Source organism: Scleropages formosus, chromosome 22 (assembly GCF_900964775.1).
Source record: "Scleropages formosus chromosome 22, fSclFor1.1, whole genome shotgun sequence".
In the NCBI taxonomy this organism is placed as follows: Eukaryota; Metazoa; Chordata; class Actinopteri; order Osteoglossiformes; family Osteoglossidae; genus Scleropages; species Scleropages formosus.
The window spans coordinates 4,310,670-4,332,828 of record NC_041827.1 but is presented as its reverse complement, the minus strand read 5'-3'; the positions used below and the strand labels follow the sequence as shown (position 1 = coordinate 4,332,828).

The 22,159-nt window shown below is 44.2% G+C and overlaps 1 protein-coding gene across 5 annotated transcripts in view; it reads left to right on the top strand.

Moving 5' to 3' along the window:
- kcnab2a (potassium voltage-gated channel subfamily A regulatory beta subunit 2a) overlaps positions 1–22,159 on the top strand; it is a 90,530-nt gene that overhangs the window by 21,429 nt on the left and 46,942 nt on the right. For 4 of the 5 annotated variants that reach the window (XM_018725695.2, XM_018725694.2, XM_018725693.2 and 1 more), the window contains 2 exons: positions 9,144–9,281; positions 11,896–11,937. In XM_018725695.2, coding sequence (XP_018581211.1) covers positions 9,205–9,281; positions 11,896–11,937 — 119 coding nt within the window. In that variant the 5' untranslated portion in view covers positions 9,144–9,204. The remainder of the gene's footprint in view (positions 1–9,143; positions 9,282–11,895; positions 11,938–22,159) is intronic. The other variant, XM_018725697.2, reaches the window with a different exon arrangement.

Genomic DNA, 22,159 nt, shown 5'->3' with positions numbered 1-22,159 from the left:
AATGAGGCAGGAGGCTGGCAGTGCCAGTCACATCCTTCATTTTTCTCATCGGAGGGTGGGGGCTCTGTGGCCCTCCTCCTCTGTGACGATCATCCACCTTCCCGCCGTGCCTCTGATGGCCGGGTCCATTTCCCATACAGCATACCCGGGGGGAGGATTACGTAACTGGGTTCACGCCGCATGGGACGTGTGTTTTCCTCCAGGGGCAGGTGACTTTACCATGCTGTTCTTTGGTGAGTAGAAACGGTGACTAGTCCTCTGTCCTCCCACTGCAGAGAGGACAGTGTGAATTTCAGTAATCATGCTGACAGTTATGCAGGTGACATCAGTGTATGGAACGACATTGCAGAGACCAAGTTTTGACCCCCCCCGCCCTTCATCCTTCACTAGGAACATCTTCAGTTGGACATGGGTCCTTTTCCTTAGCAATACTGACCTTTCATGGGAGGTATTTTTCCCCTAACCTCAGCATTCCTCTGGGACCATGCACAGTACAGCTGGGTTCACCTTGCAGCACCTGGCGGGATATCTCCACCCCTTTCTGCAGCACGTGGAATTGCTGTTAAATGTGAAATGTGAGGCAGGTGTGCAGAGTTGCTTACTGAGGCCTTCCTGGGAAAATGCTTAGATCCCATTCCACCCCTCACCGTGGACACTTTTTTAATGAGTATCAGCTTTTCATGCCAGTCTTGCTGTGCTCAGATGAGGAAGACTAGCACAGGCCTCTCTCGTGCACTGCTTGTACTCCCAGCCTCTCACACCAGTGTCAAGTGTCAAGTAGCCACTTCAAAGACAAGCTCCCTCTGTGTTGGGAGAAGGAGGATCACTGTAGAAGCATGGAGGCCCCAGGCCAGCTAGTTGGAAGGAAGCAGTCAGCTCTGGACCGGGGGCTACCCACACAGCACGAGCCTGATGCGGCCTTTCGGCAAACGGGCCCATCTCCACTGAGCAATGTGGGCCTTCTGAGAGACCTTGTCTCGGCATCATTGGCTGTGGGTACTGTTTTACCCACGGGTGGTACACATATGTCTTGAATTAGTCACCCTTGCTTGAAACGACAGCGCGTGCCAGCCGTGGCTTACACAACCCCAACGCCTGGGTGTTTTGGTGAATGGAGCAGTGGCCGCAGAGGTTGTTTCATAGGACAGAGCCACACAGTCGAGCCTTGGAGGCCCAGTCTATGCATTTAAGGTCCGGCATGTCTGTTTACAGGTGGTGTGTGTGCGGGCGTGTGTGTGTGTGTGTGCGGGCGTGTGTGTGCGGGCGGGCGGGCAGGGGTTGAGGGGGGCGGGTGTTCCACTTTGCGTCCATGTTTATGGCAATGATGCTATTGTCGCCAAAACAAAGAGTCTGGTCTCCATGACAACCTGCTTCTAGCACTCTGCATGCTGACAGCCCATGTGTGCGGTGCTGTACTTGAGGTGTAAGTGCTGTTCCTAATACAGAAAGCAACTGATGGGGGGGTCAGTTATAGCATTGGGTTGAGGGATTATGTCAGAGAGTAGCAGACACAGACACGGTGCTCCGTGACCCATAGCAGTGCTTTAATGTGAGATACAAATCAGTGTTTCGTCCTCTCTTTTCGTTCGTGTTCCAGTTTTACACAAGTTGTGGGGAATGTGATGTGGTGTTGGGAAGAAGGGACTCTCTATTCAGAGGTGTGTATCGCTGTTAAATTGTTCAGACATCACTGTCCTTCAGCTGGACACCAATGGGAGGGAGCTTTAATCTAAAACAATGAATGTGGATTCACTTCTGTCCCTGAACCAAAGTAGCAATAAGTGGATGTTGTCCTTGAGGGTCTCGCAGTGAGTCTTTCTTTTTTCTCCACATTCACTGAATTTCTGTATGTCTCTGGATGGTAGCAGCTCATGTTCAAACAGGCAGTAGTCTGTATTTAATTTTAATTTTCATATAATTTGATTATTTCACCACTAAAATATATAGTTTATCTTTCGGCAGTAATGTACCGTGTTTTCTTTAACTGACGCAAGCTGTATGATTTGTCTTAAAATATCACATTACTTGAAGTGATACCTTATTAATCAATACACCCATCTCTCAAATAACAGGGTTAATTCTTGCCATGAAATCACCATATTCATAGTGAATTCCAGTTACGATGCATTGAATTACCATTATTTCTTTTTTGGGGGAAATAATCAGTTGCTAGTCTAAACATTATTTCTAACTTTACAAGTTATATATTTACATCAACGTGTACATTTTTTCATTTGGCTGACGCTTTTCTCCAAAGTGACGTGTATATCGTAGAAAATACAATGTGTTCGTTACATTAGGAGAAAGAGAGACATAGTTGCAGACGTGCGATTAAGTACATTTAGTTTCTTTCCACCTTATTTAATGTTACTTATATTTTTCTTTTTAATTACTTTTTTGGAAGGATGTGTTTTCATAATTTCACTCATGGATGTTTATGATAAAGTTGCCCACTGTAGCCAATTGGAACAGCTCTAGCCAAAACATCTGACACAAGTGCTGATACTGTTGGACAGAATAAAATACCTGTAAGATACATGTAACAGAAGAAAACTGTCAGCATAATGGGGTAAAAATACCATCGGGGGGGAGCAGCAAAGCATTTAGTGGTTTTACCTTGTCTGGGAACTGTTGTACAAGGGCTGTGTTTGTGTTAAAAAAAGACTCCAGGGAGTATCAGGGGATTTGTATGTAATTTCTGTAATAATGAAGTAGCCAAACAAACTTAGCTTTAACTTGCCAACATTTACAGTATTTTAGGGGATTCGCTGAGTGTTTAGGCATTATCGCCGTTTCTTGGTTTGCACAGCCGTTCGTAGAAGAGTTTGTGTTATAGCCGTACCCAGATCTCATGTTTATGCATGTGTGGTGTCTTATTGTCTAGGTGTTCACATCATAATCTACACTTCACCCTGTTTTTGCTCTAAGTGCTCAGTTCTGTAAATGTAGTCATAGGTTTGACCCGTAATGGAACAAGGGACTGCGACTAAATTCAGTTTTTACGGAACTGTCGATGTGTGACACCTACATACAGGTGAGCAGTAATTTGTAGCACAACTAGTTGCAATGAACATATTCGAGTTTGAAAACTGAACGTGATGAACATTAACCCAGGCCAGTGTGCATCACGTGTCTGTCTATATTTCAGGCTGTGGTTAGGGGCAGTATGCGACGCCCTTGCACTCCCTGGCCACATCCGTCTCCACCATACCCAGGGAGCTCCTTCAGCCCCATGACATGTTGTTTTCCACTTCCGCACTGACTACATGCATTTGGTTTTCCTCGTTGCTACATCGTGGTTAGCCCTGGTGCCTCGTCCCTCCTGGCCTGTGGGATCACGTGGTTTTGAATCTTTCTCTGTGTCAGTGGAGTTTCCTTGATCTCTGCCTGTTGCATGGGTTTCCTCTCACAGTCCAAAGACATGAATGTACAGTTGGGGCTCAGATAATTCCAAACTTTTTCTTCAAAATACTGATCATGTTCATATAGCAGAGGTAATACATAAGCATGAAATGTGAAAAATAGCTGAATGTCTGCTTTCTCCCAACACCTCACCTTCATCAAGCATCAGGCTTTTTGTATCCAACCTGGGCAGTGGGTGCGCACTCCTCCTCTGCTCTGGCAGGGCATTTGTTGCATAAGCAGTTTTGTGTGTATGTGTGTGTTTCTCTGTATCTGCGGGGGTGTGAAGGGTTACTGTTTCTGCTGCTGAATTAGTTATGTGCCTGCAGGTGTTTCTCCCCGTGAAGGATTTTGCGTTGCTTTGGTGTAGAGCAGCGAAAACTGTCCTTGAAAATGGTTCCAAGTTGTCGTAACTGCGTTGACTCACTCGGATGCCTCCGTGCAACTACACATACGCTCAGAGTGTTGTACATGCATCTTAACACACTTGCTTTCCTACGGGTATGGTGTTTCAGGGATGCATCCTAGCAGATATTTTTTTCTTAAATTTATTCATTTAGTTGATGCTTTTCTCCAAAACAGCTTACAGTTATCTACCCATTTATACAGCTGGATAATTATACTGGAGTAACTTAGGGTAATTACTTTGCTCAAGGCTACTACAGCTGGAGGTGGAATTCAAACCTGCAAGCTCTGGATCCAAAGGTAGAAGCTCCAACCACCACACTACCAGTTTCCCAAGTTTCACCAAATGTAAGTGTGGCTGTAAGCACTGCAACCAGTGTGGTACACTCAAGGTAGGGTCATGTGCGCACAGAAAGGACTTGATTCCGCAGTTTAAATCTTTTTATAACAGACACAATTGTGGTAATCACATTTTAGTATGCAAATTTTGTTTAATTGGAAATTTTATCAAGTACTTTCAGTTATCTAAGTAAAGCAAAAGACACCTGGGATTTTGCAGGAAATAGATCTGAACTGTAAATGTGACATTGGTCCTTGTCCTCATATTGTACAGCACCTAACTGACCTGGGAGCACTGATGAGGAATTACCTGCAGCCAATGCAACACACACAGATGTAACTTAAGCCAGGTGACTTTCTGGGATGAACCAGTGCTGGAAATGGCATCGATTATAGCAAACTGCACATTTTTAACATCTTTCAGCTGTTTTGTTACACAAGGAAATTTACTACTGAACATAAATACGCAAAGGCTTCAATTGCATTTCGTTTAATTGAGTTTGGTCACCTTCAATAAACTCGCACACATCTGCTGGCACAGAGATACTGTACATGGCAGTAGAAATACATGCACAATTTCACAGACTAGGTGTTCAGCAAATCCTGGCAGATCTGAACCTGCACCCTATTTCTCCCACACCTGTACTGGCAGAAAAAACATGGTTTCACAGAGCCGTCATTGCAGGTGCAGACACCCACGAAAATGTAAAACGCACACGGTAGCATGGTGGTTAGAGCTGCTGCCTTTGGACCCAAAGGTTGCGGGTTCAAATCATACCTTCAGCTGTAGTACAAGGACTTACTGTAAATTGCTCCACTCGAATGGGTAGATCATTGTAAAAAGCTTGACGTTGTAAGTTGCTTTGGAGAAAAGTGACTGCATTTGGCAGAGTTTCAGTGGCTTTCATGTACAATGTGACATCCTTTCCATCAGTATCACTCTGCAGTCATGGGCTTTCTGGCCTTGCTTTCTAGAATTGTGTGCTTGCAGGGTTTGGGTGAGGACCCCGCTCTGGACAGGTTAAGAGAGGTTCACTCCACAGACCAACTGTTTCAGTCAGCAGCCTTGGCTTCATAACACACATTCATCAGCGTTGCATTGTGGCATATGCACGGTGGTCAAACACTAGTTGTTTAAGTACCCTAACAGCTGTTTAATAATTGTCTCCCTGTGGCACAGTGGACTACTTATTCATTTTATTCTCAGAACAGAAGCTGAACTGCAGTGACTACAGTCATGAATCTGTTTCTGTTCCTTCTTTTTGTTCTCTTTTCTCAGTGTCTTCACTCTCTCTGCCTGCAGAGCGCCGTCCTCCTTTCTGCTGCTCTGGCTGTTCTCTGTTCTCAGGACTAATAGCGTTGATCGGCTTTGTCTCCGGACTGCCAGCTTGGGCAGCGCAGGTTCCCACGATGTACTTTGAATAGTCCGCACTGTGCTGGGCATTTGCTTTCCAATTTCCGTCACTGTGAGGGGGTCTGTGCGCCCTCGCCTGTCTGTTTTTGGCATGTTACTGACTGATGACTAGGTTTGTAAATGTGCTCACTGCAGTGGCTCCCCCGCTAGCCTGAGTCAGCTCCGTACCGTAGTAAACACTGGCTCAAGCTGGAGGAAAAGCAGGAAGTGGGTAATCCCTCCCTCCCTCCCCCTCCAGGTGCATATATTGTAAACTTACTTTCTTGACTCGGTGGTAATGGACCCTCAGTGTAGTGATTAGAGCTGCTGCCTGTGGACCCAAAGGTTACAGGTTTGAATCCCACCTTCAGCTGTACTACCCTTGAGCAAGGTACTTACCCTAAATTGCTCCAGTAAAATTACCCAGCTGTATAAATGGGTAAATAATTGTAAGTAGCTTAACATTGTTGTCAATTCAGAGAAAAGCGTAAGGAAAATGAATAAATGTAAAACCTCAGCAACTGTCCTCTTGCTCTTTTGGAGCTCTAGAAGACCTTCAAAGCTGTAGTGGAGAAGAGGGATCACCTTTTCGACCCTATGAGCAGACCGTTGTCCATCCTAGGAGACTGCATTCAATCGCATTTTGATGCTTTTCAACCCCTCTAGTGTACTTGTGTTTGTCAGCCTTCTGAGACCCAGCATAGAAAGGTTTTTGGATATATTTCTTGTATTTCAGTTGAACATGGCGAATGTCCTCCGTGTACAGTTTGCGAGATACAGTAGTGGACAAAAGTGAATGGCAGGGCCCCGGTAGGGTATGCTTACACATGTGCACCATGAATATACTCTGAAGGAAATCCTGTCAGTATACATATAGTGTCAATTCTGACTGTGGACAAGGAGTAGTGTTCTGCAGAATGTTCCGCTTCTGTGTTCTGCAGTGTTAATGTAGTGTGTCAGACCATGTGAGCTCAAAATCTGCTGAATGTGTCGGTACCGCATTGCTGCAGTGCTGCCCTCACTCGCGAGAGAAAGCGAGCGGGGGGAGCGCGAGTGGATTTTGTTGTGTGATTCAGCAGTGGCTACACTGTGCAAGCGCTCTATCCCAATCACTGTCACACTGAGGGCATTGCTTTCCGCACGGCAAAGAAAAGGATGGAAATCACATTGTGAATGAACCTCATTTCAGTCCTCTGTCCGGGGTGTTATGCCGAAATGGATTGGCACAGTATCAGTGTAAAAATGTGGCGAAAACCACAAGTAACCACAGTTCTTCCATCACAGGACACTGAAAAATTGAGTGTCTTTAATGAAAGACGATCACTGCATTATTTGATGCTCACGACAGGTTTGCTGAATGAGCTCTCAACATACAGCCATGTGTAAGGTAATGTGTTTATGTTGGAGTAGTCCTTGAGCAGGATTTTGTGTGTGTGTGTGTGTCTGTCTTTCAGAAATGATGACTGCAGTACCATGGGACTGGACAGTTCGCTTCTATTATGGACCGTAAATGAACTCGCTGTTGATTGAAAACGTGACTGATTTGTTAAGTCACTTGTATGACTGCGGTCGTGGCTGGTTTAGTTGGACCGTCCCCCGAAGGTGTCCCTTTTCACACAACGTGATTAAAGTCCTCGCATCACTGGAGGTTTTTTCACATGTAGTCCATTAATCACATTTATTAATGCTGTTTGCCTTCTCCTCACCCAAGTAGGGGACTCAGGCCTGTTGTGTTGAGAGAGAAGGTGGAGAGCTTTGTGGAAAGATCTCTTGTGTCAGCTGTTTTCTCGGAGGAACATCAGAGGTTGTTCCTTGCTTTGGGGTGCACCAGTACAGTCCCACCTGAGACTCAAAGCCTCAGGTGATGTGTGCAGTGTTTAGACATCCGCTCTTAAAAATACTCTGGGGCGAGAGGTTCACCTCAGCACATCGACAAGGAGAAAGAGAGCAAGCGCCTTCGTGGAGCATGTTAACAGGGTCTCTAGGCTGAGACGGAGCTTGTTTTGTGTGATTTGTGATGAGTGATGAGGAGAGGGGGTCACCTTCGTACTGACAGTGGCCTCCCACCTGCTGCGTTCATTACCAGGTCTTTACGGCAGCATACAGAACCTTATTGAATCATGAAATCAGGTTCTTCTCAAAGTGACACTGGCAGTCCTAATGCTGGTGTTATGTTCTAACTCTTAAGGTTTTTTTTTTTTTTTTTTGTCTGCCCAGTGAAGCATGCTGCCCAATACATATCCTGCATGGGCTTTGCTGACTTCTGCTGTCAGCAGGATTGTGATATGCCCACTCGTACCCTCTTGATGTGCGGTCATTCATTTGAAGACTGCCACTGTTACCGTGACCACATATGTTGGGACAAATAGCCTATTTGCACCGGGTCTCCCGTTTTCGCATGATGTCAGTACCTGCCGGCCGTTTGGGACATATCCAGAGGATGGCCATCGAACCACCGCTTTCGAACCCACTCCCTGCGAGTGAGCTTGTCTGAAGTTTCTTTTATGACTCTTGGGTATGAGAGTGATTGTGTGCACTCTGAAGAGGGAGAGAGATGGAGTTTCCCATGTGTGAGTGGGTACTGTCCCAGTGCTTCCTGGGCGGGAAGGGCGGTCTTGTGTAATATTGTGTTATCGGAAGGTCACGATCACACCGCTCGAGTAGCTCTGCACTTGAGTCCATTCTGAAATACATGGTTAACGCATCTTAGTTATCAACAGGATAGAATCGGGTCACGCTCCAATAAGAAATGTTTGCGGTTCTTATTCAACGAGTGAGTCGTCTCCAAACAGGTTCTCATTGCTGCCCCGGCCACGTTTCATCAGTGGGCCATGCTAAACATCACATGTGGCTGCATCTGATACTGATGTTGACGTCACACTTTCTCCTACATTTTCACTGCTTTTATAAGACTCTCCATCAGTCTTTGTATGTTGGTGTTTTCACACTGTTCCCAAGGGTCCTGATTGCTGGATGGATGATGACGCCATCTAGTGGCAAGTTACTTACTTACTCATTTAGCTCTTCTCCAGTGATAGAAAGTGGGTTTTTTTTAACTAGTGCTCAGATGACACCTTTATCCAGCGTGACTTGCAGCACACGGTACACTACACTGAACTCCCTACAGTCATTCAGTCATTTAAAAGCAAAGTGTAAAGACCAATGGTTTCTGAACCACATCCAATCACAGCCCAGGTGCTGTGAGGCACCAGTGCTACCAACTGCACCGCCATGCCATCCAGTTTCTCAAAATATAATGCAGTTTCAATTAATCATTTCCAGTCAGAAGTAGTTGAGGCTTCTCATATTCTCACTTAGTGCTCTGTCCCTCATATTTTGCATGCGAATACCGTAATCACTTAAGGTAGTGTATGGTTTTTCACCTCCTGAGCAAACCTGACGTGATCCAAGTTTAGAAGCTATTGAGGGATGTTTGTGACAGTTCATGTTTTCTCTTTGCATGTGCTTTATGAGCAGAGCTTGCGAACCTCCAAAGTGCTTTGTGCCTTTGTTTTTACCTTGAATGTCACTGCAAGTCACTTGTAGGCAGTTGTGTGCTAAGCTATGGACTGACCTCTCGCTCTTTATTTTCTGTTATTCCCAGAGGCCCTGAGCGGTGACCGAGAGACCCCAGGGCTGCTCATCCACTCCACCCTTCTGGCTCCATGTATCCCGAATCGACCACTGACTCCCCTGCCCGCCTCTCACTCCGACAGACTGGCTCCCCGGGTATGATCTACAGGTAAGAACCAGGCCCGTGCTGGAACACCTCCTCGCAGATACAGACTCCTACACGCATGTGCACGTCGAATTAGAGGGTACTCTGCTTTTAGATGTGATGGCGGGCTGTGCTTAAAAGTTGTAGCATTTTATATATGTATACTATATAATCATGCACATACTGTATACAATAATATATCAAAATAAATACCCATAATACACATGTTGTGTGTATACATATGTATAAAATAATTATAATCCATAATATAAACACAGGTACACATTTTCACATACGTACTTCCTGGTTTCCTCTAGGTTGAGCCACATATTTTGTTTTACTTTTTTCCATCATTGTTTCTGCATTTTTTTTCACAAAGATGGGTGATGTATTTTTTTTTTTTTTTCTTTTTTTGGGTAAAGTATTCACTCTCTTCCAAAGATATGGCTCAGATTAATATATTTCTGTTGTGTACACCCTACTCAGCAAATTGAGGATGGTTAAAAATTATAGGGTGCAGATGATTGTTTGGTTTCATTCCGTTATTGGAGTGGTTTAGGTGCACAAAATGATCTTGATAAATGATTATTGTGAACAGCACCCACATGTGTGTTAATACTTGTTCATATGGTTTTGGAAATGATCTGATACAGTAGGTAAAGGTCTCTGTATAGTCCTTCTGTCACATAGTGAGGGGTGTAAAGTAAGAAGACCAAAGGCAGAGTATCCATTGAGAACAGTTAAGATCTTAGGTGAAGTCTAGACCCAGCACGGTATACTCTGCATTCAGTGCCATCTGTAGAGCCTACCCTGGTGGGGGCAGCATCATGCTATGGGAAGCTTATTCACAGCAGGAACAGGAAAGCTAGTTAGGATTAATCATGACTACATGCGGTCATATACTACTAAATACCGAAGGAAGATTTCAGTTTCGATCACAGTGAGCATTTCCTCAGGACTGTGATGTTCTTTTGTGTGAAGACAAAGCAGGACTTTGCCAGCTTGACAGTAAAAGTGAACAGCCTTGGGGTGGTCAGTTTGAGTCTTGACTTGTCACACAATAGATCTGTGGCAGGTTTTTTACACACTGCTAGCTTCCCAAACATACACCAGATTCGCTGATGTGAAAGAGTACAGCTAGTGCTCCTGCACTGTGACCGGCGCTTATATCGGCACCAATTACATAATCACTGCCAGAGGTGTATCTGCCGTAAACGGTAGAATGAAGGGGGTGAATACTTCTGCAGTCGACATGTTGTACTACTTACATTATTTTTTTGCTGTTTGAAATTTTGTTGCAGATTTTTCTGGACATTAAAAAGTATTCAGTTCAGACTGGGAAATTCAGTCTTCAGTGTTTATTAAAATGATTCAGTTTATAAAGAGATCAGCATATATAACTGAATGAAAGACGACATATCTCGAAGTTCTGCTGTAAAACACTTGTCATTGTTCTAGTTTTAACACATTTACTCACTCTCCAGTGTTTGGAGTCAGAAGTAAAGTAAATTTGGAAAAAATCTAGAACTCTGTCTTTCATATCACGTGAATTTAGCTAACAATCAGCAGGGACCTGAAAAATAACAGAAGTGTGAAGCATTCACTGCTGTAGTGTGAATCAGTGAAGGTTCAGTGGAGCCTGAAAACAAACATGGTGAAAGTCTCTCGGGTCAGTTTCATGTTGCTCAGTGTTAACCTGTTGCTGTAACTTTTTTACATGTCCTCATGTGCTCTGTTTATGTGTAAGTGTAGTTAGAGACTGGTCACTGGTAACTGTCCATTTGGTTGCAAGGAGCATGTATGGGACACGTAGGTATGTGGTAACAGGTGGGGTTGTGGTTAGAGCTACTCCTTTGAATCCCACCTCTTACTGTAGTACCAGTGAGCAAGGTACCCTGATTCGCTCCAGTAAAAGAAACAGCTGTGTAAATGCAGTCACTTTTGAGGAAAGTGTCAGATAAAGCGAACAAAATCTCATGCTGTCGTTTAAAACATCCACCAGCAGATGGTGTCGTCATTCCACTTCGATTCCACCGATTCACCTCTGCTTTGCCAAGACGACCAGACATGAACATGGAATCTTATCATTTAAATGTATTTTAATGTTGAAAACACACTATAACATTATTTTTCACTCCTTGAAAAAATGTTTTCTGGGCCCATGGGTTTTTTTTTTTCTTTTTTTTGGTGTAACCCATTCTTTAGCTCACTTCTCATATGAGGTTTCTTTCTGCTCTCTTCTATTCAAAGTAGTGAAATAAACTAATTCGCATGACACATCCCGTGTGTTTGCTCTTGCTCTTTGCTTTGCAAATATGAATCGTGTGAGTAACTTTCTCCCTTTTTTCTGCAGCAATAAATGTGCCTGAATAATGCATGATGAGTGTATATTTTAGTGCTTTTGTGCATGAAATGCAGTACTTTAAGTCGGCTTAAATCCTTAAAAGTGCCCAGGTAATTAGTGCTCCATAGCTCTCCAGTCTATTATGAGTGGACCTGAGGGATGGGAGGGCATGATGCCTCATCATGCTCTCTGTCTGCTCTCCACATTGCTCCAGTCTAAACTTTCTCCTCTCCTCTCCTCCCCTTTCCTCTCCTCTCTTTTTCTCCTTCCCTCTCCTTCTCACGCTGGCATCAGTGCTCGCTACGGGAGCCCCAAGCGGCAGCTGCAGTTCTACAGGTACAGCTTTGCTCTCTGCTCATCCAACACTGCCTTCTTCCTCTTTTGCCTTATCCACTCGGACATCTGAGGCCCCCTCGATAACAATGTGCCCTTTAGTTTGGATAGAGGTGGAGGTGAATATGGAGGAGGATTCTTATTTGTCTTGGACACACCGAGTTGCCCCATTTACTTGAGTTGATGCACATGGAGTATTGGAATATATGAAGTGGCATGTTTCTTGATTTCCAGTGTATTTCATGTGTGACTCCTGGTCTGAAGAAACAAGAAAGGGTTGTGTGGGTAAACAATGTTGCGTTTGTGTGAAACGGCCCCAAACTCTGGATTAATTTGTGTTTATAAAACACGATCTTTTCACTTCTTGTCCTGTGTAACAGAGTCACTTTTTGGGAACTTCCAGGGAAGAACCTTTTGGTTTGTGTGTTTGTTTAAATCTCACCTTGCTTTCAGTGTGAGTTTTGTCAATGGGTTCCCCCACTCACCCTGGGTGGACGTAGAGGCAATGACTCCTTTTCACTTCTGAATTGGTGGAGATTAGAAGACTTAGCCAGTAAATTTAGGGTGTATGTCCATGTGGTGTGATCTGAGTGAGCTCCTGCGTAAGACTTCTGTGGGTGTACTTGTGAGTATGTCGTGTGTGAGTGTGCGATAGTGCATAAGGTGATCTTTGCTAAATGTTTTGAATTACTCAGTGTGACAAACCTGGCCTGCACTGTCTAACAGTTAATTTGGACAGTCAGATTTATTCAGTACGGGGGGCAAAGGGGATCCATGGTCAAAATGCAGTACAGTTCTTGGCCACAATGTCGTTTGTCTACAGCACCTATAAACTGCAAATTGTGTGTACAGTATGTGTTTTTGTTTTAATATGTGGATGACTTAGGAAAAAGTTGAATGTATTGTTAAATATGTGTATTTGTCTGCTGATGCTGAACTACTATGGTCATTTACTTTGAAACTCTAAGACGGTTCCTAGAAAGTCAGCTGACAACAGGCTTCGGTTGCTGCGTTGTCGTCACCGGTTCACACGCCAAGACTGTCTGCGCAGCCTTTACTGCAGACACTGACCACACAAAGATCACTCTATGACTGAACGGGGTGCTGATTCTGCCATAAAACGCTGTAATGAGCGCTGTATTGAATTTTGCAATATTCCTGCACAGTTAAGTGAAAAGTGTCCTGTTTGCCTCCCCAGGCTCGAAAAGGTATTGATCCATTCCGACACCTCCCCCTCTCCGGACATCTCGCTGCCCGGTTGAAAGGGCTGTCGGGAAGACTGTCTTGCCTGTTTCAGCTCTTTTTTTTTTTTTTTTTTTTTTTCCCCCCCTCCCCCCTCTTGCTGATGGATCTGAGATGAGGGGATAAATTCAAACAGAAGAGTGGAATCCTTTTAAATACTTCAGATGTATGCACTTAGAAGCCCCTTGAGGTCAGTTTTGCCCTCTTGTTTGGATTTTCAGTATTGTAATGCAAGGAGTACAAGAGGAAGGGCTGCCACAGGATGCACAGAAATGAACAAGATCTTCTTCACGTAATGACCATAAGGTGTTACTGAAAATATGCTTGCAAAGTCAATTCTTGTAAATCAATTTAATTACCGTTAATTTAAATGGGAGAAATAAGTAAAGCTTTCCCGAGCCACAAGAGGGTCACCCTTTTTCCACCAAAGATACAAAATTGCTGCTTTACCTTTTAAACACTGATGAAAATCTAATTTGCAACCACATCTCAAATGTCAGAACAACTCTGGACACCTTTAAATCCAGGTTTAAGACCCACATGTTCATAATCTTTTGCACATGTGCAGTTTTTTGTCTATGTACATTCCTTCATTTCCTATTTATGTTATTACTTTTTTCTTTAGTTTTATTGTTGTCCTTGGCACTGATGCCTCGCAGCTCCTTGGCTCTTGGTTTGAATGTAGCGCAGCCTGTGCAGAATTCGCTTGTTCTGTGTTCACATGGGTTTCCTCCAGGTGTTCCAGTTTTCCCTTGCAGTTCAAAGATGTTTGGAATATTTTGTTTCTGGTAAATTAGTGAGTATGAATTGCCCTTAGTATGCATATGTGTGAGTCTGAATCGGTGCGAATAGCACAATTTCCCCCTTAGTGGAATGGCGTTCGTTTGATAGCGTTTCCTGTCTCATGCCGTGAACTGTAAACATACCGTAAACCGGTTGGCACAGTGGAACAAAGAGTATCGCTGCTCTCTCGCAGAGCCTGCATTCTGTGAGAGGACGTCACTTTTATTCCTGTTCAGTCTGTGTGGAATTTGCATGTTCTCCCCATGTTTATGTGGGTTTCTTTCGGGTGCTCCAATTTCCTCCTGCAGTCGAAAGACATGCTGTTCAGATGGATTGGTGACTCTGTCACCCATAGTGTGTGAGTGACACAGACACTGTGTTTCACTGATCAGTCACTTCTTGTCAGTAGTGTATCTAGCAGTGTAAGTCACCTTGGATGAATAAGGTGTGGGCTGATGACACTACCTAGTGTTTATTGAAAGTCGCTTTGGAGAAAAGCGTCTGCTAAATGAAGTAACGTAAACTGCTAATCTAGGCTCCTAACCACAGTCTTTCCAGTAAAGTGCTTTGAGAAGTTAATTTTAAATGCACAACAAAAATTAACTTGTTGTTGTTGTTATTATTATTATTATTATTATTACAACAGTATCTAATGACAATTCTCATAATCACTGTAATTGCCGATAACCTCTCTACTGAGCTATTTGTAAAGGATCATTTGTAGTGAAAAGAACAGTAAATCAAATCAGTTATTCAGAATGATATTGCCATTCTATGATTTTCTTTTCAAATTTTTTTAAACTGATGGTAAGTAGATAGATGGTGCTTTCCTTTGCTTTTTCAAGTTTTAGCACTTTTTATGTTTTTGGATTCATACTCAAAGATATTGACACACACTTCAGTGCCTGCACACCGCTACTAGACAGCTCAGCTACACAGAACAAGCCACACTATTCCTTGGGCTGGTTGCATACCTTGTGTCGTACTCAGCATCACGGAGGCTCATGCAAACTGAATTGTACTGAACTGAAACTTTTGCTCTTGTAAGGTGCATATCGTAGGATGTCAATTGGTAGTTCATTATGCAAAGTTTAAGGTATTACATTTGCTTGTAAGTTCAAATTCTCATACAAGGAGTGTTTATTACTTGAAGGAAACCTGTATTTGCTAAACGTGTAATGCAAAAAAAGTAAGCCACTCAGACTGTGAGAGTATGATCAGTGTACGTTGTAAGATTTAGGGTTAAAACCACATCAGTTAAGCAAGACACACACACACACATTTTCAGAACCGCTTGTCCCATACGGGGTCACGGGGAACCGGAGCCTACCCGGTAACACAGGGCGTAAGACTGGAGGGGGAGGGGACACACCCAGGACGGGACGCCAGTCCGTCGCAAGGCACCCCAAGCGGGACTCGAACCCCAGACCCACCGGAGAGTAGGACTGCGGTCCAACCCACTGCGCCACCGCACCCCCGCCGTTAAGCAAGACGAGTACAGCAAAGGAAATGTACCTTTTTATGGGTGACTCATTAACACAGTAGTAGCATGTTATTTCAGAGAGGGGAAATATCGATTTTTCCGTTTGTCTATGTTCCTTTTAGACTCAGCTGTGTCACACCCTTTGTCCTTTTGTTAGACAATCAATGTGTCCTTGCTGACCTCCTACCGCCAGCATTTGGTTAGAGTTTGGATGTTTGTTCAAGAGGATTTGCGTATATGACACATCCTGATGTTTTTGCAGTTTTATATGGTATTTTAACTATAATATCCAGTGTGTGTATACACATGCACACAAATGTAGACACGCACTCTGGATTAATTGAGACACATTCGGATTAGAACACTGACCCAATTAAGCAGCTACTGCACTTATGCAGTGTATCATATAGAGTTAAAGTATTTAAATGGAGTTCTTCATAGTTTATGATGCTAGAGGAATTTATCAGGTGTTTTTGAGATGTTATCGCTTGTCCTATTTGTCCTGTTCCTGTTGCTCCTTGCTGCTGTATCACACATGCGATTGCAGGTTTCGACACTTCAGTTATCTTCATCTGGTGACAGTGACTGATGTGAATCAACTGCAGTTGGCATTTAATTTGATCATGTGCTGCAGCTTCCTCCTGCGGTCCAAAGACACGAGATTCAGGTGAATTTACTGTTTTTGGGTGTGTGTGTCTACCCTGCAATGGACTGGCATCACGTCCAGGGTGTATCCCTCCCAGCCTTGTGCCCAGTGAGTCCGAGGCTCTGAACCTCTGCAACCCTGACCGTTTCTAACCGATGTGATCTAACTCATACATTCATACTCAGGCATTGATGGTGCAAAGCTGGTCCTGGCTTGTCCAAGTCCAAGGTCCCACTCTAACGAGGGTTTAATGCTTGTCTCCTGTTCCATTTGAAAAGGGATCCAGGGTTTGACTTCAGTTTTTGTCGGAAAAAAGTGATTCAGGGGTTTGACTCTGGTTTCTGGTGTTCAAATTTTGATTCTGGTTTTGATGACAGTTGCAGACACACAACAGTTTGCCACGTTGAAGCCCAGGTCAGAGCTTCGTAGATGTCTTGTTCAAAAAGAAATTTGGGTTGTGACTTCACTTTTAGTGAAAAGGCAACAAAAACTTGTATGCAACACAGATCCTCCAGGCATTGCAGTGTTTCTAGTGCTTCTAGTGTTTCTAGTGCTTTAGAAGTGGCTAAATATGAATAAAGTGCCCATCACCAGAATTGTGGAGGTGTGTGACAGCTGTGTTGGGTGATAGTGAATATTGGTTTGTGCGAAGGATTGTCGTGATGTGTGGCCGAGGTCACGCAAAATACTCTTGTGTTTGTATATGTTTGAATTCATGATGGCATGGTTGCAAATAAGTGCTTGAGCTTTTTTCCTGTGGAACAACAATCCCGTGCTTTTATTACAGAAGCACCTGAATAATTTAAGGTTGATATTATTTGCTGTGGTTTGCAAAAACGTGCCTCCGCTCTAAATGACTTAAATGGATTTCCTCTATGAAATTTACCAAGTGGAGGGGGTGTTGAGTGTGGCCGTTGCTGGAGTGTGTGGGGCGGGGGATAGCAGGGGATCGTCGTTCTTTCCAGTGTGTTAATTGGTTCAGACCCTCCCAGTTTGGGCGGAGCAACGCAGACTGGCTTGCAGTCCATGTTTATAAAAGTAGCTAACTGTACTACTTTCAGTACACAAGCAAGTGCTCTAGAAATCAGGTGAGTTTCAGGTATGGGGTGTGTGTGGGTGGGTGTGTGTGTGTGTGTGTGTTTTACTCTGTGATCAGCCTTGTCTTGTGTTCACGTGTGAGTATGATGCTTGAGCATGATGGCATGCATCCCCTGACTAACCGTGTGTGACCAGGCTATATTGTACCAATTGCAATTTCCTGTCGCTCGGATGGCCTAATGTCCTCACGCAGGGCTAGTCCCTGCACGCATGTGGGAAAGAAATGGACCGAGCTGAAAGACGAAGCAGAAAGGACACGCGTCGTCTTGCATGAGCTGCACTGGATATTAAAAATTGCAGTGAGGGGCTTCTGGATGGACTGGAAGCTGCCGTTTCAGTGGCTGATCATCCTCCTAAGGGGGAAAGTGTAGTACCTCGCTCCATAACTGTACTTGATCACTGGGGTGTGGTAGACGTTTACTGTTGTTATAGTGTTTAATTTAGTCTTTAATGTCATATGACTTTTAAAGTGGCTGTAATGAAGGAAACCGTATTGGCAAGAAAATGTCAACGATGAAATACTGGATTTTAGCCCCACTTTAATCATATATAGATATTTTTGTTAATACCACAATTTTATATATATCTATATATATTTTAAAAAATTAGTCACTATGGCCAGAGTTATGGTTTACATACTCCTTCCTTAAGTCATTTTATTTATCTGATTACGTATCTCATTTCGCAAATGCAGATGAGAGAGATGTGACTGAAACGTATTATATGGCTGTTGAAGAACAGACAGTCGTTCCATTTGTAATATTACCAGCATAATCTTTGGTCATTGTCAGTCATTGATTGTCGATTCAAGAATGTGATGAAATTATGCTCTGAAGGAAATTTAAAATGAGGCATTCTTTGAGTTTATAACCTGATCCTGAACATTAATGTCAGAGTCAATCTTTCTCTGTTTTGCTGCAATCGTACCCGTTGCTGCTTCTTTGTCTCCACTCAGGTGGTTCACCTTTGAGGTGCTACGGTGAGGTTTGTTTCTGTAACCTGAAGTTTCCTGCTCTGAATCGCTCTCCTGCCACAGTACTGTTGATCTGAGCACTTAATCAACATTGATACGGAATACCGTGTTTTGTAAATGGGTAAATCACGTTAACACTGTAAATCACTTTGGACAAAGGTATCAACTGAATAAAACGTAACTACGAATAGTCCAATTCTCCTCATACTTGTCCTCAACAAGGAAATCTGCAGCAAGGAAAGGTTCAGTCGGATCTCAAAAGCAAAAGTGTAAAAGTCTATCGTTGTCTGTGCCAAACAGAAATGTTAGGTGAGTGACAGAGCATTAAAAGTATGTACTCATTTAGCCCCGAAACCTCATTTATTCATAGGGGCTGTAAGAAGTATGAGAGGAGATGTGTAGGAGGAAAAAAGTGAAATAATTAAGAATGTGAACTGTGTTTTGCCTTGGAATGATATTAAATAAAGCTGAAGCTACAGATGAAAAATGTTCAGACCTGCCTAATTTGTAATGTTTTAGTGTACCGTAATTACTGTTTAAATACTGTTAAATAGTAATTACATACTATTTACTGGCACTGTTTTAGTTTGGTCTGATTTTATCGTATTTTCAATGTATTGCATTTTTTAAAAATTTGTTTTTCAAATTAGCTGTATGAATTAGACTTTATTAAAACACTTTTTGAAGGATTCCACAGTAAAACGTGGTTGCCTGTCTAGCTGTGAACAGTGGACTCCGCACTTGAGTTTGTGAAGGCCTGTATCAGTTAATCAACATTATGCATTGTGTTTAGTTCATTACTTAGTAATGTCTGAGATTAAGTGCACTCTGGTTTTTCTTACCTGGTGTTCACTTACAGTTTTGATTCAGCTACTATTCTTGATTTCAGTTGTGCATGTGAATTAGACTTCAGTGCTCCTTTAACACTTTCTGGTCTTTATGGAGGTGTGTGTGTGTGTGTGTGTGTGTGTGTGTGTGTGTTATCAAGACTTTTGCACAGCATAAACCCCAGTATCCATCTGTAGACTTTGCTCATCTTTACTATCAGTGGTGTGGTATTTGGGAGGTGTCTAAACTAAATTATGTATTATGTGATTTTAGCAGTCTTCTCCTTGTTTTCAGTCAAACTCAGAGAATCAGGGAGAGTGATGCTTGTTTTTTCCATGTGCTGGCCTATCTTTTTTTTTTTATTTTTCCTCTTCCCCCACGCCCGCCCGCCACTGTGTGCTCAGCTCTCAGGAGGAATGCCACTCAACTGTTCCACTCCGAGCCCTATGGGTATTGCCCCACTCCCCGACTCCCATAAACCCTCCCTGTTTGCATGCCGGAATGCATTGCTCAATTCCCATCGTTGCCACTGCGAATTCCTGGCATGTGTCCATTGGAAGGCAGCTGCTTGGTCCGTGGTCACCTGAACGTGGCTGGGAGGGGCCCTATCAGCGCAACTTGGACCATTGTGCCCCTGTCACGGCATGATGGAGAGAAGCTCCGGTTACCGGACGCCAGGCAGGAAGCTGCTGTTTATAACGGAGGCAGGTGCTATTTAAGGAGACATGAGCTCTCCGCCAGCCCGAAGCTGCCTTCTGGCTCCCGAATTCCGCGTCCAGTGGCGGGGGCCTGCACGCGTGCCCGTTGTTGCAGTTTAGGGGAGCGCTGGTTTGGAGGGGGAGGATGTTTGCTGGCGGGTACGCAGGGGGGCCACCCCTCAGCCGCCAAAGTAGTGTTCCTCCCGAAAACCTGCAGATCCTCCGACCCGCCGGGCCTGGCAGCGGCCTCAGGAAGAGCAGCAGCAGCAGCAGTAGCAGCGGTGGCAAGATGCTGTCCATGTCATACAGCGAAAGTGTGCGCAGCGGCATCAACCGCTACCATTCGGAACCGGGTCTAAGCACGCCACGCCACACCGACCAGGCCCAGCTGCAACGGCTGCGAGAGCAGCGTGCCGCCGCACAGCTTAAGAACATGGAGGACTTCCTCAAGATGAATGGCCTCACACTGGAGGACTGTGTGTCCTTCCAGACTGGCATGAAGTACAGGTAAGATCAAGGTGGGGGAAGGGTGGCTGACTCTCAGATCAGAGCAGGGCTCCAACTTCTTCCCTGTTATCGACAGGCCTGGTGACCTAAACGTAGCTGATTGTTGGCTCCGTGGATCAAGCTCAGCAGTGGCCCTCGAAGTCTCTCTTCCGTTCCTGCTTTGCTGCCAACTCTCTGAATCTGAGCTTCATACTCTGTGACTTATAGTATTTATTCGCATACACATCTGCGGTATGAAAGCATCCTTTAGATTTTTGTGTTTGTTAATGAGGGTGCCGCTCATGTTGGTCTCCAACTTATTTTTTTTTCCCCTCAAGAGGTGCAGCTTTAGAGTGTTGGTGTAAGTTCTGTGCGTGTGTGAAACCATGTGGCTTCATTGTTTGTGGTATAATGGCGACATGTGTTGCTGGTGCAATTCAAGTGAACAAATGTGAGCTGCTGGACCCCTCTCTCCCACCCTTTTGCTCCAGCGTCATGCTGGGTGACATTTTATTTTTAACCATGTAGGTCGCAGATGTCCACGCCGAGCGCTGAGAAGGACAGAGCTTTTTGGGAGACTAAAAAGGAGCACAACATGTAAAACACTACAGCAAACCATTGTTTTTCTGCCGCTGCATCTAGGTCTTCTTGTTCTTTGTTTCCATGCATGCAGCTGAGCTAAGCAGCTATCTTTTATCGCTCTGTCCAGGCAATGTTCCACAGTTCTGTTTATCGGTTGCTGTGGTCAGAAATGGCAGGCTTTTATGGTGCCATTCCACAGATAACAGCGTTCAGTGGGTATGCTGCTTCAGGCTGCCTGCGGGGATTTATCGTCTCTGTTTTTGCGAACCATTATTGGATCATGCCTGCTGCCACTGCCAGGTTGGGTGAATGCTGGGTCCCGCCTTGGTGCTCTGAGTAACAGGGTGCAATACACTTCCACCCACTAGATCTTGCTTTCCTGTCTTTTGGTATTGTGGAATCAAAGAAACAACATTGAAAAGGTTGGAATGTTACCTATCAGGTAGGTCTTACAAGGTGGTTCGGCACAGCTCCCCAGTCTTCCCCTCAGTCTCTTTCAACTGATGTTCAGCAGGGCTCAGTTCTGGGCCCCTTGCTCTTCTCCATCTACAGCAGCTAAACTTGGCCCTGTCCTTGCCTCTCATGGATTCTCCTATCACTGCTGTGCTGACAGTATCCAGCTCTTCTTTTTTCTTCTTCACATATTATACCTTACTTCTCGCATGTCTCTGCCTGGATGACTGATCACCATCTATAACAGAGCCTCTCGAAGGCCAAGATCCTCGCTTGCACAGCAGGCCTGTCGACCTTTGGGAAAACTCTATCACACTGAACAGCTCACTCATTTAGCCCATTTCATCAGCTAAGTGCCCCGGAGTAACAGTCAACCCAAGTCTTGGGTTTTCTCACATTGAAGCCATAACCTGGTCCTGAAGGTGCATCCTGGATAATATCCAAAGGATCGACCCTTATCTCAAAATTAACTCTACGCAGCTCCCAGTTAATGTCATGGTCGTATTCCCCCTGAACAACTACAACTGTCTCTAGTCTTCAGGCCATCAACATCAAATCTCTCCAGAGGATACAGAGTTGTGTTTGACCTGCCAAAGTGTTCCCATGTTTCTCCTCCTCCTAGTCTTTTTGCATGGGCTCCCTGTCCAGTTCAACACTCAGGTTGTGGCCTACAAGACAATCACTCCAGCAAGAACTCTACCTTCCTGCACTTGTGACAGCTGGGTGGTCCACTGCACAAGATATCCAAACTATTTAAAATAAAAAAAACTAAGCATCAAAGTTCTTGGTTCATCTCATCAGACTTCCCTCTGTCCCTCAGAACTCCTGAGTCCCTCTCAACATTCAAGAAGAGTATCAAAGCACATCTCTTGTTGACCCACTTCTCTCCTCTTCTGTCTGCGCCATAAACTTTCATTGCGATATCTGTATTATAAAAAATACTCCCCATCAAT